The sequence below is a fragment of the Peromyscus californicus genome, unplaced genomic scaffold (genome assembly GCF_007827085.1).
Source record: "Peromyscus californicus insignis strain IS unplaced genomic scaffold, ASM782708v3 Scaffold_8__1_contigs__length_139910024, whole genome shotgun sequence".
Lineage (NCBI taxonomy): Eukaryota > Metazoa > Chordata > Mammalia > Rodentia > Cricetidae > Peromyscus > Peromyscus californicus.
Window position 1 is genome coordinate 105,269,909 of NW_026294606.1, and position 18,616 is coordinate 105,288,524.

Sequence of the window (18,616 nt, forward strand, 5' to 3'; positions counted from 1 at the left end):
TAAGGAGGATTCCCCACAAGCTGGAAGCCAGCATGGTCTACATAGCAAGTTTCAGGCCAGCCAGGGCTACATAACAAAACTCTATTGAAAAATAAGAACAAAAAACATTTGTCACTGAGGATACAGGTCAGTGTACTGGCTGGTTTTGTGTGTTAACCAGTCATCAGAGGAAGGAGCCTCAGTTGAGGAAATGCCTTGATGAGATGCAGCTGTAAGACATTTTCTCATTTAATGATCAATGGGGGAGGACTCAGCCTGTGGTGGGTGGTACCATCCCTGGGCTTCTGGTCCTTGGTTCTATAAGAAAGCAGACTAAGCAAGCCATGGGAAGCAAGCCAGTAAGCAGCACCCCTCCATGGCCTCTGCATCAGCTCCTGCCTCCAGGTTCCTGCCCTGTTTGAGTTCCTGTCCTGACTTCCTTCAGTGATGAACAGCAATGCTGAAGTGTAAGCCTAATGAACCCTTTCCTCCCCAACTCGTTCTTTGGTCATGGTGTTTCGTCACAGCAATAGAAACCCTAACTAAGACAGTCAGTTATGAAACTGCTTCCTGGCATTCCCCAACCTCTAAATTCAATCCCCAGCACAGCATAAAGCTGGAAGTAAAAATAAATTCTAAAAAGAAAAACCTGTACAAGGGGCTAACAAGATGGCACTCACCACACAAGCCTGATGACCTGAGTTTGATCCCTGGAAACCACATAAAGACAATTGATTCCACAAAGTCATCCTCAATATCCAGATGCATCCTCACACACAGAGTAATAAACAATAAACAAACAAAAAATAACAAATACATATAAATAAATAAATAAAGGCTAGCTTGGACTGCACAGGATACTATTACAAAACAAAACAAAAAGACCCCCATAATGTGATACACTAAGGAGAGTGCTTCAATCAAGGACATGAATGGTTGGAACTACTACGAGTCTAGGAAGAGGTTGGGAACTCTAAAGTGAATTATTCTAAGGAGAGACTAGAAGACAATCAGGCTTCAGGCTTGACTGGGCCTCTCAGTCAGTCCCAGATCTTGGTTGGGCAGGTCACAGAGTCCAAAGTAGACATCATTAGAATATGCTAATGCTAATGAAGAAACCGTTTGAGGTTGAGGACCAACACATTCATCCAGGATCTTTGCCAGCTATCCCCCATCATTGGACACATACTAACTAGCCCCTCCTCAGCTGGCTTTAAGCCTTTCCCCAGGGTCCTCAGAGCTCCTCTCACTCCCTCCTCCTCAAAGCAACCCGAATGGTAGCAGCACTCTACCCTTGTCTCTGCTTCCTGTAGCAGAGAAAATTAATCTGACCTTGCCAGGGAAGGGGTTTCCCCAGGAAAACCACACTAGTAGGAGAAGAGGCTTGACATCACTGCCCAGGACCACTTAGACAGCATGTGATGCTTTGTCCCCAGAATCCTCTTCCAGCATGCCTGGAGGAAGTGGTCCTCTGGGGCCTTGGTCTTCCTACTTCCAGTCTTAAGTATGAGGAAAAGTAAAAGGGGAATTAAAGAAAGGTTTAGTAGAAACAGACAAATCCAAATACCAACTTTCTAAATCTTGATGGCTGAGATCAGACCAAGACTGTCTTCCTCCTTAGTTGGGCCCCCTACTCTGACAGCAGTCTCTCAGCAAGCAGAAACACATAGCCACATAGTACCTATCAGAGGACAATTGATTACTAGAAGTGAGTTACCCAAGGTCAAAATGCAAGGGGCCCCACTGAGAGGCCTCTGGCAGTATGGTAATCTTATCTACCAAAGAAAAGCAAGTGTGGGTATCCATGGAAAAAAAAGGCAAGCCTAACTAACGCTTTGATTCAGAGACAGGCAGGGCCAGGGGCTGCAGCCTGGCACAGGGCCATGAGGCTGTCCTAGGGAACTTGGGGGGAAAGGCAGGTTTGGTCTAGAGGGGAGTCCTCCCCCCACACAGCCTGGCAAAAGGAAGGTCACACAGCCTGTTTACAGCAGAGGAAGCAGGGGTGGGGCAGGGCAGGGACCTTTGGTCAGGCCACCCCTCCCAGCAGGGGAGTGGGGAGGCCCCAATAAATGTGGGGGTAGCTGTTTGTTTGCTTCTCACTGCCAGGAGGAAATTCACCTACCACTTCCTTCCACCTCAAATGGGATTGGGGTGGGGAAAGTGACAGTGTGATCTGTGAATGCTGCATTTCACAAAAGCCAAATGGCTGCCATCAGCAGCCCCCAGGTGTTCCCTGCCCTGAGCAGGCACTTCCTCCATCAGGTCTGAGCTCAAATTAGTTGTAAGGCATAAAGGAGACAACTCTGGGGCCCTTAACACCACCACTCCCCACCCCCGCAACTCTACTAGGTTGGCCCTTTACTGGGGTATCAGATACCCTTGTTTTTCCTGAGATTACACAGAACTTCTCATCAGGAAAGTCAAATGATGATTAACACCTCAGGTTTCCCACCATTAAAATGGTTTTCTTGGTCCTTTCCTGCTTTCACCAAAATCCAGGGGACGCCAAAGGTCCACTCATCCCCTACATGCAAGAGGCACACCTTGGGACTCTCCAGCTCTGCACAGAGGGTAGGTACAATAATTATGCCAGGATGTAGTCCAAGGCTGAAACAGTTGGCCATGGGTAAAAGTCAGTCTGTCTTTATTGCACGGTACCAATGTCAAGTTAGAGGTGCGGCCTGAAAGCCTTGTTTTCAAAAAACATTCAGGTCACTGGGAACTTGGCTTACCATTCAGACCTATGAGAGGAGATAGTATTACCACTGGACACTCCTTGGCACTTGTTTCAGACTGATGGCCTGGGTCAACAACCCTAACTTCTTCAATGGCAAGGGCCAGCAAACTGTCCAATGGCACCTGGTTTAGGCCCCAGCACCCATAACCACCTTCATATCAGCTCCCCACACTGGTGACCAGGGCAGGGACAGTAGTCAACATCCTTCCAGGAGATTATCTTCACCAGTTCCCAGGGTAACAAATGGCTTCTTGCATATCTCCCCAGGTAGTGCTGGCTCTTGAACTCTGGGGCCTCCAGGATCTTGGTCAGGGGCCTCTCGCTTGCGCTTGTTCAAGGAGGGGCTCTCCTCACCCAGTCGACCCTCAGGGAGGCCCTGGCTCCGCAGACAGACAATGGCTGCAGTCTGCTCCGCTAGTTTCTTGGACTTGTCCCTGGGTAAATGAAGCAAAAATTCATAAAGCCAGTAAACAGCAGGTCTACAGCCTGGAAATCCTGAGTTTCATCCTTTGAAGAGATTCCGATAAAACTGGTGCCCTCACAAACTATACACCCAACTCCCCCAGACCAAAAGTAGACTTGGATCCCTACACCAGCTGTCTCCTGCCATCCGTTGAGAAACTCACCACAATGTGGACTGGTACTTTTGTTCTGCAACAGTGACAACAGAACAGAACATGCGATCTAAAGGTCGTTGAACCTGGGGAGAGAGCAAAGGAAAGAGCAGATTGCCCACCTGCTGCGTCACATGAAGGACACTCAAATGAGAGGGAAGTACTTCTAACTCAAGTCAAATGAAGGCTGCCTGATCACATGCTCCGCCCATGTGAAAGTACCTGCTGCATCTTGGGGGTGGTGGCGTCGGGGAGAGGGCAGTTATGCAAATTGACAATGGTATCGAGTGTGTCAGAGCTCTGTCACTGAACTAAACGAAGGACCATTAGAACTCTTATCTGACTACAGGGCCTCTGCCTGCTGACTTCTATGTGGGCCAGTTCCCAGCAAAAAGGAGTTCACCAGATGGCAAAGGACTGGGAAGGGACAAGGGTAGGGGCAAAGCAGGTACATCTGGCAGAGGGCTCAGGGGATGTGGCTGGAGTAGAAAGCTGAGTGGAAGAGATAAAACAGCAAGGTATTTGGGGTCTTGTGTTCTGGGGAGCTGGAAACCTGAACAAGACACAGAGGTTCAATTTGTTTTCCAAATGTCACTCTGGTAGAGGGGACACAAGGCCCAGAAAGTGTAAGCCTGGAGGCCAGAAGGCCAGTACGAAAGACAGAGCAGCCACAGGGACCAAAGGAAGTGAAGCAAGACTACTTCAAGGTTTCCACCCCAGGGGCCCTATGTGTGGGCATAATTCTGTGCCCCACTGGCTGAAGCCCAATCCAAGGATATATCTGCCAGAATTGGACAATAGCCCAAGGTCGGAGGTAAGAGGCTATCAGTAATTACCCCTACTACTAGCAACTTATGCCCATCTACGGGAATCAAGTTCAGATGCTAACAAAGCATCCTAGAGCTGAGCATTTAAGCTATGAGTGTACTGGGGTGATGATACCAGTGCAGGAAGCACTGTGGTTGGATGCCAGACAGGCAATAGACAGAAAAACTCACTGTTTCATACACAGGCTGTGGCAACTTCTCTCTCCGACACCATTCCAGCAGGCACATCTTGGGGGTAATTTGGGGTGGGTATGCTCTCCTTGGGAAAGGAGGAGAAACAGTTAAGGCCCATTCACCATATCTACTCTATCCCTTAGCAAAAGCCACCAATCAGCCACTGAATGATAGGTGAACTGGAGAAACTGAGATATCAGGTAGCTGCCCCAGGGCTTTTGTACACTCTCCCTGTTCTACCAGCAGTTGCAGCCTAGGTTTTAATCCAAAGGGAAGATGGGCTTCTACATGCTTAGAATAACAAGGAGTGCATATGTGAGAACTCCCAGTTCTCTGAGCTGCAGCCTGGAAAATAGCCTTCAGAAGCCAGGAAAGAAGGTTCACTTTGCCTTTCAAGATAAGATTTGAGGGGATGGGTGGAGGTAGGAATGGAGGTGGCCCTACAGTGGGCTGAGAGCGCCAGCTTAGTGCCCCCATGAGTCCATCTGACCAGTGTCAGGGCCAGAACCAGTCCACGACAGGGTGAAAGGGACATGTTCCTTCTTCCACTGGGAACTCCCTCTGGCATATGACCGCCCAACGGCTGTCCTCTTAACCCCACCTCAAGCCCTTGCCAGATGAGACCGGCTCCTGGTCTGGGTATGGAGACTAGAGAAGGCTCAGACCCAGATGGCAGGGGACAAGAATGAGGGCACCATTCAAAGCCAGATCAAAATGTGAGGCAAGAATCAGACTAAGGCTACTTCTGTCTAGAGAGCGTGCCACTGGCCTGGTGATCGGCAGTGGTGTAGGCAGGGTACAGAGTCAGGTAAAGTCAAGGTTCCAGGACCATTGAAGAGCTTCAGGGGAAAAGCACAGACTGAGGAACAGTCGACCTATCTTGCTGTCCCAAGTTGTGAAAGGGAATGACTGGGTCAGGAAAAAAGTGAAGTTCAATTCTGTCTGTCTTAGAAAAATATGCCCCCACCAATGCTGCCTGGGCTTTCGGGGACTGTCTTCCCTGAAAACACCTACTGGGGCGGGGGTGGGGTGGGGTGGGGTGGGGCGCGGACAGGATCAGGAGTTCAGGGTCATCAACAGCTACATAGAAAGCTCAAGGTTAGTCTGGGCTACATGAGACCCTGTTTTAAATAATACAGTAACAAAAATCTGGCGTAGTGTTACACACATAAAATCCCAGTACTCGGGAGGCAGAGGCAGGCAGATCTCTGTGAGTTTCAGGCCAGCTTGGTCTACATAGTGAATTTCATGACAGCCAAAGCTACACAGAGAAACCCTGTCTTGGAAAAAAAAAAATACAGTAATAAGTCTTGAGGTGGCACATGCCTTGAATCTCGGACCTCTGGAGGTAGAGGCAAGTGGATCTCTGTGAGTTCAAGGCCAGCCCGGTCTACATAATGAGTTCCAGGATAGCTAGAGCTATGAAAAGAGACCTTGTCTCAAAAACAAAACAAAAAACAGTAACAAAAAGCACCTTCTGCCGGGTGGTAGTGGCACATGCCTTTAATCCCAGCACTCGGGAGGCACAGGAAGGCAGATCTCTGTGAGTTTGAGGTCAGCCTGGGCTACAGAGTGAGTTCCAGAAAAGGCACCAAAACTACACAGAGAAACCCTGTCTCAAACAAACAAACAAACAAAAAAAAAAAAAAAAAAAAAAAAAAGGAATAGCCAATTAAGCTCTATGTGCAGCTTTCTGTGGCTTTAAAAAAAAAAGCACCTTCTTGGGAAGCTGAAGACTGGGAACAAGTATCCACACTAAGAAGACCTGTAGTTCCTAAGCTTGACATTATTCACATATAACAGCCACTAAAACCACTAGGCAACTGGCCCTGGAATATACTAGAAACCTACCGGTCAAACCTGATAGCCATCTTAATGATGCCAGAAGTGTCTTCAGCTGGCTCTTCAACTGCCTCTGGAGTCTTAGCCAAAAGGTCAGCTCGCCGGGCATCTAGCTCCCGAATGGTCTCCTCATAGAAGGCACCAAGGCCAAAGGCCTCACTATGGAAAAAGAGGTGGAACAGGATAGAAACCCTAGTGGAACAGCATCCAAGGTACTGCAGGAGCCCATTACCCAACCACAAAGAAACTCCTGTACCACACAGGGTCTGAGCATCAGAAGGTGCTTCCTACATACCCTAGCATCTGCCTAGAATGGAAAGTAGAAAATGAATTTGAATCTTTGAGTGTGAACACTAGAGGGAGGTTGGGCTGGGGAGAAAAGAATCCAGAGGTTATTCCCCATGATTCGCAGTCCTCTTCCAAGGATGACCACACAGATGGATGTACTGAACCAGCCAGGCATGGCAGAGCTGACCTAAACTGATGGGATGGATCATCCTCAAGAGGGCCCATGGGTGCAAAAGACAAAGGCCTGAGGACCGATTGATTCCTCATTGCCCATAGCTACCATGGACCTAGTCTGAACCACTCAGAGCTCCAGAGTTACATTCTGTTTTAAAATTCAAATACACTATGTTCAGCTGCTTGGCCTGTATGGATGGGGCGGAAACAGCAGCACAAGCCAAGGATGGAAAAAGGCTTCTGGAAGAGCTTTCCCTTCTAGAAAAAACCTATGCACGTGGGTCCCTGAAGGCAAGTATGATTCAGAAAGCCTTAGAGGAAGGAAGGTACAGACAGCCAACATGAGGAGACAAGACCTTTAAGACAGAGGACCCGAACGTGAGTTATGGCAACAGTAGACAGGAAGCCAAAAGAGCTGGGACAAAGCTGGGTTGTCAAGGACCGCCAGGTGTTAGTCACCTGATCTAAAGCTGTACTAGATCTGAAGGACCCAGAGGTAGCCTCGCTGACCAGGATAATGGGTATAGGCGTCTGTCAAGAGCTCCATTCTAAAGCCTTGTCTCTCTTGACCACTTGGTTTTGTTAGCCTGGCAGGCAAAAGGCCCATTAACAGAAAACCTTCTTCCTCAGGAGCTCCCAGGCCTATCTTTTGCGTCCCTCCATTCTAACAGTACCCTAGTTACCAAACTGCTGCTAAGATCAGCTGAAGAATGGAAGGTTTCAATGCTGTGAAAGTCCCCCACTTCTATGAAGCAAAACTATACTACCACCCCACTCCTATACATACACATTCAGAAGCTGTGACCCTGGTCCTTCAGCAAAATAAGCTTAGGGATCAAGGTCAAGTCTGGGTTAAGTCTGCAAGAATAGATGGGTAGACCATTGAACTCTTACCAAATTTCCTGGGAAGACTGGGCAGCATGGAGCAACCTTCCCTGGGGCGACTCCAGCTGTTCCCGAAGCATCTGGCACAAGCAGTATTTGGTGTTGGTGTAGTGGTTATCGTACTGCACCGCCTGAGAGGAGAACTAGCATGAGCCCACCCGTTACCAGGAAACACTGAGATCGGAGCTGCCAGTGGGAGGAAGGGGCTCTAGGAGGACGTCAGAAGTGTGCTTACAGCCAAGCCTATGGGACCCCACATAAGAGCTACTTCAGCCCTGCCATCTATCCCTCCCACGGTCATACAAAGTTTGAACATAAAACTAAGGCTCAGGTTCAACAGCATACCCACCTAGACAGCCTGACTGAGGGATAAAAGTATAAAGAATCAACCCATGCTTCAGTCACCACAGGCTACCACAGGGAGTCTAATGCTGAGCATCTTCTGGGGTAGAGAAAAGGAACACACCAAATTTTGGCAGGGCAAATCCAGCCCTAGGACAGAGGTAAGATTTCTATTCCTTACAACCAGGATCAACTATATCTGGACTAACCTCTCTCCAACTTCCCCTACATGGGTGGGGCACAACCCCATCTACTAAGCATGTTCATACACATGACTTATCAATTTGTATATCTATACAACGATAAATACGGCTGTTACCTTACTCTAGAGCCTGAGAAGTGAGGCCCAGAGAAGCAAGATGGCTACCCAGAAATAATACCATGGATGTTCACCCAGCTAGGTGCAGGGCAGGAGAGCAGCCAGAAGTAAAGGCTTTATAGACAGGCCTCCAGAACCCCCTCCAAGCGCTCACCCCCTACACTTGTAGAATCTCCTCTAGGCCTGTCTTCAGTGCCTAGGAAGGTGCCATGGCATGCTCAGGAGAAGGTATGGAATAAGTGAGTAAGTTCCAGCCAGGGGCAGGACCATGATTCAGCTTGTCTGGCCCAGAAAGCACCTGATCAGACCAGAAGCATCCATGTTGATGCTTGAGGCTACTCTCTTTCTCTAGTACAACACACCCTCTTGAAAGCTGCCAAATGATGGCTGAGCAAGAGTGATAGCATCACCTTTCACCTAGTAAGCAGGCTCAGCACTGCTGAACATGTCTTCTCTGCCACACGCTTTGCCAGGTGGCCAGAAGAGCAGGACAGCTGACCTGGGCTGAGCAGGCCCTTTGTCTGCAGCTGACTTAGACTGCTGAAGAGCTAACCGTCACCAACCTATGCACCAGGACACTCAGAACCAAGAGAGTACGGGCTACAGCACCGGGGAAAGGAGGCTCTAGGACAGAAGCTTTATAGAAGCCAGGAACTGGACACATGCCTCATCCTACCGTCCCAGCTTGACAGTCATGAAAAGCACCCGAATGCCTCAGCTTGAGGAGAGCACAGGGAACCCCAGGCATTAGTGAGACTTGAGACTGAAAAGGGAGGTGGAAAACTGCCCCGGGAGAGGGCTGGAACTTCTGTTCAGATCCAACTCATGGAAGAACTTTGAGGACAACTTATTGTCTCTGCTCAACATGTACGTGTGCAGCCCAGTATAGAACCCCTGGGACTGTACCCAGTGAACTCATCCAAAAAAAAAAAAAAAAATCCTTTAACACAACTACTACACTCATAGTGAAAAGAAACTGGTTTAGAAAAGGCTATTCTCAAGCATGTGGTGGCACATGCCTGTAATCCCAACATGTAGGAAGTAGAGGCAGGAGAATAAGGGATTAGAGGGCAGTCTGGGCTATGAGACTCTATGTCAAAACTAAAACGTAAAAGAAAGAAAACGTGCAAAGACTTACATATCTGATGTACTTCTGCATGACTTCCTCCAGGGGACGAAGGCCGTCCTTGAGGAAGATAGAGGGGTTCCACATGGCTGCTCGAGCCACCATCACTGAAGAGGCAGCTGTAGCTTGTCGAAAGTCCTCTATGTCCAAATGTTTCTGGATGTGGTCATGAGATCCTCCACTAAAAAGCAACAGGGGCATAGGAAGAGTCCCACAATGGAACCCACCAGTATTTCCAGAAAAAGGTGATTTCCAGATCTGCCATTCATTATTAGTATGGCTTTAGCCAAGTCCCTTCAACTATTAGAACTTTAACAAAGTGATTATAAAGCATACCCTACTGGTAAGTGAGAAACATAAAGTAATACATAAAATAGCCTGAACCATCCATGTCTGTCATTGAAGAGGTATTTTAGAAATTTGACTTTTCCTCTCTACTACCCAAAACAGTGGCCAAAGGCAGATAATATCTAAAGATGTAGGACTAAAACTGAGTTATTAGCTGGTACAGTGGTATACACCTGTAACCACAGCATCCAGGAGGTTAAGGCAGAAGAATCCTGTCTTCAGGTAAGCTTGGGCTACCTAGTCAGACCTAGACCAGCATGGGGCAACACAGTAAGACCTGTCTAAAATATAAAATTAAAAATCAAAGACAAAAAACCCTGTGGAACTGCGGCCACAGGAAAAACTCCAAGCTGAGAAGTCGTCCAGAGACCCTCTAAGGACTAGGTCAAAACCCTAGACTGAGGGAAGGGCACACTCACTGAGGGTCACGGTGGGAAATGAGGAGACTCAGTTTGGTCATAATCCTCCTCCTTCCACCCTGCTGCTCTAAGAAACTTTTCTGTTCTCAACTACTTCATCCAGAGTCAGGAAGCAGTCTCAGTCCAGAGACACCTGTGCTGGGGAGAGCCCTGAGGGGACAGGAAAAGCAACTAGCTCCAAAGTCTTGAGTCAGTCCTCAAAGTCACCTCTAAAATTTCTCTCTCTTAGTACATAAGGCCTAGCAACCACCCCATCATTACTTCTTCCTCCCACTAGTCAGAGGGAACTTTCCTCAGGACTTCCCTGTTTCCAATGTCCAAGCTCCCCGAGTCTCTGTGCTTTCCTGAGGTACAAGGCTGAGCTGGACTCCTAGGTGGCCAACACAGACGACTAGGTATAGTCTTACTATTAAATCTTTGGAGTGGTCATCAAAACCCCACACTTGCTAGCATAAGTGCCTGTAGTTGCCCAGAATTCTTGTTTGGATCTTTCTTTCTTTCTTTCTTTCTTTCTTTCTTTCTTTCTTTCTTTCTTTCTTTCTTTCTTTCTTTCTTTCCTTCTTTCTTTCTTTTAAGACAGGGTCTCTCTATATAACTCTGGCTGTCCTGGATCTCACTATATAAACCAGGCTGGCTTCAAATTCACAGAGATCTGTCTGCCTCTGCTTCCCAAGTGCTGGGATTAAAGATGTGTGACGCCATGCTTGGCATCATCCATCCATCCATCCATCCATCCATCCATCCATCCATCCATCCACCCATCCATCCTTTCTTCTTTTTCTTTCTCAAAGATAGCATCACACTATATTTTCTTGGCTGTCCTAAAACGTTCTACATTGACGAGGCTAGCCTCAAATTCAGAGATCCACCTGCCTCTGTTTCCCAAGGGCTGGGATTAAAGGTGTGCACTACCTGGCCTTTGGATTTCTTCTGCCTGCTTTATGTTCCTTGAGTCATGTTGCTAAGAGCTCTGGCTTGGGACTCCTCACACTGCCCCTGACCTTGCATACCTAACTCTAGGTGTGGCATCGTCTTGCCCTAGGTCTGATTCTGCAGCCTTTCCACCGTCCACATTCTTACTCCTACCCATTGCCTAGCCCACCGTCAGAGCGCTCTGAGCTCTGGGTCCAAACACCAGTGTCAGCCTCGCTCCTAACTTCCTATTTTTGCTCCATTTCTCCCCCTTTTCCTTATGGTCAGTTTTTTTTCTTTTGCTTTTTTGTTCATCTATGTATTTTTACATCCAAGCCACAGCCTGTCCCCACGTCCTCCCCTCCCAGTTCCTCCCTCTCATTCCCCCTCCAACCCCCCAATCTCCTCTTCTTCTGTCTCCATCCAGGAAAGAGCAGGTCTCCCATGAGTATCAATAAAACATGGCATATCAAGTCACAGTAAGACTAAGCACCTCCCCATGTATTGAGGCTACAGGCAACCCAGTATGAGGAGTAGGGTCCCACAAGCCAGTAAAAGAGTCGGAGACAGTCCCTGTTCCTGCTGTGAGGAGTCCTATAAGAGGATCAAGCTACACAACTGTAACATACATGCAGAGTGCCTAGGTCGGTCTCATGCAGGCTCCCTGGCTGTCAGTTCAGTCTCTGCAAGCCCCTGTGAGCACATATGGTTAGTTTTTTAAGTATTTCTTTTTTATATTTATTTGGTTGGTTGGGTATGAGGGAGATATCTGACACGACCCAAGTGGAGGTCAGGGGTCAAGTTGCAAGTTTCGGTGCTCTCAGGGACTGAACTCAGATGGTCAGGCTTGGTGTTAGACACCCTTAACTGCAAAGTAAATCTGCCAGTCCTGTGTTTGTTTCGGTTTTGTTTGGAGTGTTCTGTTTGTTTGCTTTGAGACAGGGTCTCTCCTATCTGTCCTGGAACTCCTATATAGACCAGGGTGGCTTTGAACTCAGAGTTCCATCTGCCTCTCTGACTCCATAGTGCTGGGATTAAAGGCGTATGCCACCATGTCTGGCTTGTATCAGTGTTTTTTTTTTTTTTTTTGGTTACAAACTATATGGCCGTGGCAGGCTTCTTGCTAACTGTTCTTATAGCTTAAATTAATCCATTTCTATAAATCTATACCTTGCCACGTGGCTCGTGGCTTACCGGTATCTTCACATGCTGTTTGTCATCGCGGCGGCTGGCAGTGTCTCTCTGACTCAGCCTTCCACTTCCCAGCTTTATTCTCCTCCTTGTCCCGCCTACACTTCCTCCTGCCTGACTACTGGCCAATCAGTGTTTTATTTACCAACCAATCAGAGCAATACATTTGCCATACAGAACATCCCGCAGCACTTCCCCCACCCCCTTTTTCTTTTCAAAAAAAGTATCAGTGTTTTAATGTGCTGGCGCAAGTCTTCTCTGAATGAGGTGGAGCACAAAGTAAATGAGGAAGAGTGAAGGCTTACTTGGCTATGACAGGAATGGAGAGGGTTTCAGCGATGGCTCTTATAACTTCACAGCTGACAGGGTGCTGAGGCCGTTCCTCCCGATTCCTTAAAGATGAAGAAAAGAGATGGGGCCTGGGGGCTGAGAGCCAAAAGCCATAACATTCCTAAACTCCTACTGTCCTTCCTACTGAACCTCAAGCAGATCAGATAGCTATGTGGTTATCTAAGAGAGGTTGCTGGGAATGGCCTCCCTGACCTAGGGGAGGAACTCTGTCCTAAGGGGCAAGAGAGAGAGAATGTTAAGGCTGGTTCTCAGGAGCCTGAAGATGGGGCATAGCCACAGAGGACCAATGAGGGTGGCCTGGTTCCCAAGGTCACACTGCTTTTCCCTGGCTTCCCCTTGCCTCTGCCAGAAATAAGAGACAGTGTCACAAAAATGCTATCCCTACAGTCCCAGCCTGCCCTTCCCAAGGGACCTGGAACAGCTGCCACTGCTCAGACTGGCCACTCCCACACAGCTGCCTGTGCTGAGGCCAAGTTGCACAGCTGATCTTTGGGAGAAGCACCTGACACGGGGTAGGCCCTGTTCCAGGGGCCACCAGGGCCGACCACAGACCATGACCGTCACGATAAGCCACTGGGGAAGCAGGACACAACCCAGGGCTCCTTCCTACCAAGGTCAACAGCAAAAAAAGTTCTTGTGCATGAGTAAGCAAATCTTAGGTATGCTACAGCCATGCCTGGCCCAAGCTATGTGTGAGGACAAGCAGGAGAGGTAGGTGACAAGTTCTTGCTTGAACGTAGCTCCTGTGCTATATTCTGATTTCTCAGAAGAGCCTGCCAAGCCAGCTTCCACCTCTGATTCCTTATATCCCCAGCAGCCAATTTTTTTTTTTTTTTTTTTTTTGGTTTTTCGAGACAGGGTTTCTCTGTGTAGCTTTGTGCCTTTCCTGGAACTCACTTGGTAGCCCAGGCTGGCCTCGAACTCACAGAGATCCGCCTGGCTCTGCCTCCCGAGTGCTGGGATTAAAGGCGTGCGCCACCACCGCCCGGCCCCAGCAGCCAATTTTATACCATACTAAACAGCTGTATTTGCTGAGTTTCTGCTGGTCAGGAAGTTCTTCCTTAAACTCTCCCAAATCTGTCTTCTAATTGCATCCAACTTTTGGAAAAAAACTAAGTTTTCTTAATATTGTTTGCAAGGCAATAGTCACAATCCCATAAAAGCTTCAAAATAACTATGAAGCAGAAATTGTACTAATTGACAAATGGGGAATGTGATAATTAGAGAGGTTAAATGATTTTCCTAAGGATACATAGGTAGCAAACTGCAGAGCTGGGATTTCAAATCAGGCAACTGAGTCTAGAGCCCACTGCCTCAGCAAGGAAATCAGTATGTGTATTCATATGCATGTGTCACTTCCAAGCCCTCCTAGCTTCAAGCCATACAGCTCCACTTTACTGTTCTGTGTATTGTTGTTCAGGGTATACCCCAAAACTTAGTAACAGGGGTAACCAGCAATCTGGGCTGTTCCTACAAGCCCCTGAGTTCCCCTACAAAAAGGATGTCAGCCAAAGTCTATTTATCAGGATTGCATACAAAAAGACATGCTAGGCACAGGGAGCAAGTTCGACAGGGAGATAGAGAGCAGCCTTCAGAAACACTGGCTTAGCGGGCCCCAGTGCTCCTGCCTATAACCCCAGCACTTGGAAAACAGACAAAACGGACACAAGAATTCAAGGTCAGCCTAGCCCAGTCAGAGCAAGAGTGAGAATGCCCCTCTCCCATATTTATGTGTGCGCGCGCGCGCGCGCGCGCGCGCGCGTGTGTGTGTGTGTGTGTGTGTGTGTGTGTGTGCGTGTGTGTAGTGTATAGAGATGGCCCAGCAGTTAACAGTACACACTACTCTTATGGAGGATACAAGTTCAGTCCCCAGCACCCATATCAAGCAGCTCACAACCTCCTGGAACTCCAGCTCCAGGGGATCCAACACTTTTTTCTGGACTCTGCAAGCACCTGCACTGAGACACACAGACACCACACATATACATAATTAAAAATAAAATAAATCTTTTAAAAAGAAAAAAAAAAAAAAGCCGGGCGGTGGTGGCTCACGCCTTTAATCCCAGCACTCAGGAGGCAGAGCCAGTCGGATCTCTGTGAGTTCGAGGCCAGCCTGGGCTACCAAGTGAGTTCCAGGAAAAGGCGCAAAGCTACACAGAGAAACCCTGTCTTGAAAAATCAAAAAAAAAAAAAAAAGACTCAGTTCCCTATAGAGAACACATGAGCTACAGATAGATACAAGAACTGTTTAGCAGACATTGGGACAGCTGGCAGTCCAGCAAGGGCAGGCAAGGAAGCCAGTGCCTTCAAGTGAACAGCCGTCTGTGTGGGGTCATTCAAGGGAGAAGCCGGTGCTCAATGAAGTGGAAAGGAAAAAAGATTCAGTGGGTGCGGTGGCTCATGTCTGTAATCCCAGCCTTGGGAGGCTAAGGCAGAGGATAAAAGTTCCAGCAACCTAGGTTGTATAGTGAATCTCTGTCTCAGAGAGAGGCGGGGGGGGGGGGGGGGGGGGGGGGGGGGATGGGATTGTTTATAGTGGTGAATACCTATAATCCCAACACTTAGGAGATGGAGGCAAGGGGATCAGGGGTTCAAGGCCAGCCTCAGCTGTGAGACAAGTCTAAAGCCAGTCTGGGCTCTAAGAGACTTTATAACAACCAAACCAAAACGGAAATGGACTGGGGATATTCCTCAGTGGCAAAGCACTCACCTAGCATATACAAGACCCTGGATTTAATCCCCAGCACAAGAAAAAAAAGAGAGAGAGAGAGACAGGCAGAGGGAGAGGGACAGGGAGAGAGAGAGAAAGAGAGAGAGAGAGGAGGAGGAGCAAAGGAAGGAGGGAGGGAGGAAAGGAGGGGAAATAAGATTCATTTCCTGGCTATGTGATACAATTTTAAGCAAACTGCACCCCCTCTACACCTCCGCACCTCTGCACTTCCACACTTCCACACCTCCACCACTTCCACATCCTGCAGGCAGGGTCCTTCCCCTTCCTCCTGTGTTTCTTTTCTTTTTTTCTTTCTTTCTTTTTTTTTTTTTTTTTTTCGGTTTTTCGAGACAGGGTTTCTCTGTGTAGCCCTGGCTGTCCTGGAACTCACTCTGTAGACCAGGCTGGCCTTGAACTCACAGAGATCTGCCTGCCTCTGCCTCTCGAATGCTGGGATTAAAAGCGTGCACCACCATGGCCCGGCCCCTCTTGTGTTTCTAATGTTTGAAGTTGTGTCTACCGTCAGAAGGTAATCAATGAATGAATAAATGCAAGCCCACGAGAGTTTCAATGTTCTCTGGATTCACAGGCTATCAGGGAGCTAGGCAGAGGTAAACTAAATACACAGAGAAGTGCTTGTCACGTAGGGTCTGTTGAGGAATCTCCCTGCCAATCACTAAGAAGGCAACACTCACCTCCCATGAACTGCAATGGCTGAAATGCCAGTCTTCTCTATTCGCTTCACAAGGTTCAGGGTATCTTCTAGCTGGGTAAGAAAGATTACAGCACAAGGTGGTCATTAAGACTCAAGGAAGAGGCTGCTGACTCCTAAGATCTAACATTATCCAAGAGAATAACCTTCAAATAACATATCCTTACCGATGGCAGGATTCGGATTTTACAAGTCACAGGTCTGTGTGTTCCTTTAACAAGAGTGCTGAGGATCTGCAAAGAGGAGTAGACAGGCACATCTATCTCTTCTGGAACAAACCACCACACTGCTTACACTAGTTAACACCCCTACAAGACCCATGATTAAAGTAGACAGACAGTTGGTATATGCATGACTACTTGCATTTATCTGTTGAATGTATTTACATGTAAACGCCATGGAGCAAGGATTCTGCCTCTATTCTATGCTAAAATCCCAACACTAGCAAGTCCCTGCCTGGTACATAAAGGTAAATATATACACACACGTTAAATACACTGAAGGAAGGAGTAAATGGATCTGCATGTAGTCCTGTGTGGAACACAGTGACTCTTTGAAGGAAAAATATCAGAATTACCTGGAAAGCTTGAGTAACACAAACTCTTAGATCCTACCACATTATTTCCTGAATGGGTCTCAAGGGACAGAGTTTAGAAACCTGTGCTTTCCCTTCATGGGACTGACCTAGACACTCTGCATATATGTTAGAGTTGTGTAGCTAGGTCCTCTTGTGAGACTCCTAATAATGGAAGCAGAGGCTATTTCTGACTCTTTCACTGGTTTTTGGGATCCTACTCCTCATACTGGGTCACCTTGCCCAACCTTAATACATGGGGAGGTGCTTAATCTTATTGCAACTTGATATGCCATGTTTTGTTGATATCAAGGGGAGACCTGCCCTTCCTGAACAGAAACAGAGGAGATGTGGATCGGGGAGTTGTGGGAAAGAACTGGGAAGAGAGGAGGGAGGGGAAACTATGGCCAGGATATAAAATAAGTAAATAGAAATCTGTGCTTTCAAAATCATTGCCCAACACCCTCAATATAACCCTGAGGCTTAGTCCTGGTTATGAACACATGACCGACAGCTTTCTTCTCCTCCTTCTCCTCCTCTTCTTTTTTTCCAAGACAGGGTTTCTCTGTATAATCCTGGATATCCTGGAACTCACTCTGAAGACCAGGCTGGCCTCAGACTCTGAGATCCACCTGACACTGAATCTGACTGCTGAGATTAAAGGCATGCACCACCACCCCTCAGTGACTGACAGTTTCTTTTGTGGGTAAAAGGAATATTCCAAGGGCTATCCCAGAACTATAGAATGAGAACAGGAAGATCTTTAAGGACCTTGGCTCTGTCCTCATGAATCCTTCTCTTTTGAAAAGTCAGATATACAAATATATGAACTATAAAGGGAAAATACAACACATTCAATGTATTTTAACTGCTTTTTTTTTTTTGAGCTGAGGATCGAACCCAGGGCCTTGTGCTTGCTAGGCAAGCACTCTACCACTGAGCTAAATCCCCAACCCTTTAACTGCTTCTTATACAACAATTAGAAAAGATTGCAAGGAAAGATCAGTAAGTCACACAGTAGAGTAGTCAGGGAGGTAGCAACATGAAAATCAGAGATCAAGAGAGATATAAACAACAACGAATGTCTGCAGCATTGTTATCTTCTTTCTACATCAAAACTTTCAGGCCAGACACAAGGGAAGGAAGGTGATCTCAACAGCACTCTTCCAAAAACCGGACTTCGAACCAACAGAGGTGCCACCTAGGCAGCAACTATCAGATAGGGGTGAGTACTTGCATTTATCTTGATTCTAGACAGATGGGGGCAGCAGAGAGCCAGTTATAGTGAAACAGGCCTTGTCTAAGACCAGGGGAAGGCCCTTAAGACATCAGGCCAAGAAACCCTGTTGAAAGGCAGACACTTCACTAGCAAGACCAGTAGGAAGGAAGGAACCCTCTCCAGGTGCTGCCTCAGACAGCAGACTAGACCTGATTTCCCACAGTCATCCTGTCAAGCGAGCCTTAAAGGGGAATTTGCACTTTAAGGAAGGGGACTGCCGGGCTCACTCTAGCTAGGGCATGGTGGAGTACTTGGGAGGTAGAGGCAGGAGGAGCAAGAGTTCAAGGTCATTCTTGACTACATAAGGAGTAGAAGGCCAATCCAGACTATGTGAAACCCTTCTCACAAATCAACAAGCATCTCCAGAAGATTTCCTTGCAAGTGCTTACTTTGAACCCTTTGAAACGTGAGGACAAAAGAACTGGTCTGATACAGTATTCAGTCTCAGAGAACTTCCTTTTGATTCATTCTAAGTAGTTCTAGGTACTTTAGAATTTCTGTTCACATGCATATTAAAGATCAGGAAGGAAATTGGGCAAGAGAAAGACCTAGCCACTTGCAGGATCGATCACACTGGGGAGAAATGGGTACCTCCTGCGCCTTTTTTTTTTGTAGTTGAGACAGGGTGTCTCTGTGTAATAGCTCTGGCTGTCCTAGAACTCACTCTGTAGACCAGGCTAGCCTTGAACCCACAGAGATCTACTGCCTCTGCCACCCGAGTGCTGGGATTAAAGGTGTGCACCACCACTGCCCAGCTTCCTGAGGCTGTCTTTTTATTTTTAATAATTTATTTATTTTATTTTATTTGCATTG

General features: G+C 47.5%; 1 protein-coding gene across 3 annotated transcripts in view; it reads right to left on the reverse strand.

Moving 5' to 3' along the window:
- Positions 1–2,606: 2,606 nt before the first annotated feature.
- Dus2 (dihydrouridine synthase 2) overlaps positions 2,607–18,616 on the reverse strand; it is a 46,271-nt gene continuing 30,261 nt past the window's right edge. For all 3 annotated transcript variants that reach the window (XM_052727988.1, XM_052727991.1, XM_052727990.1), the window contains 9 exons: positions 16,118–16,183; positions 15,934–16,004; positions 12,483–12,569; positions 9,320–9,488; positions 7,530–7,651; positions 6,183–6,332; positions 4,329–4,416; positions 3,343–3,416; positions 2,607–3,150 (listed from right to left, as the gene is read on the reverse strand). In XM_052727988.1, the coding sequence (XP_052583948.1) occupies positions 2,913–3,150; positions 3,343–3,416; positions 4,329–4,416; positions 6,183–6,332; positions 7,530–7,651; positions 9,320–9,488; positions 12,483–12,569; positions 15,934–16,004; positions 16,118–16,183 (1,065 nt within the window). In that variant the 3' untranslated portion in view covers positions 2,607–2,912. The remainder of the gene's footprint in view (positions 3,151–3,342; positions 3,417–4,328; positions 4,417–6,182; positions 6,333–7,529; positions 7,652–9,319; positions 9,489–12,482; positions 12,570–15,933; positions 16,005–16,117; positions 16,184–18,616) is intronic.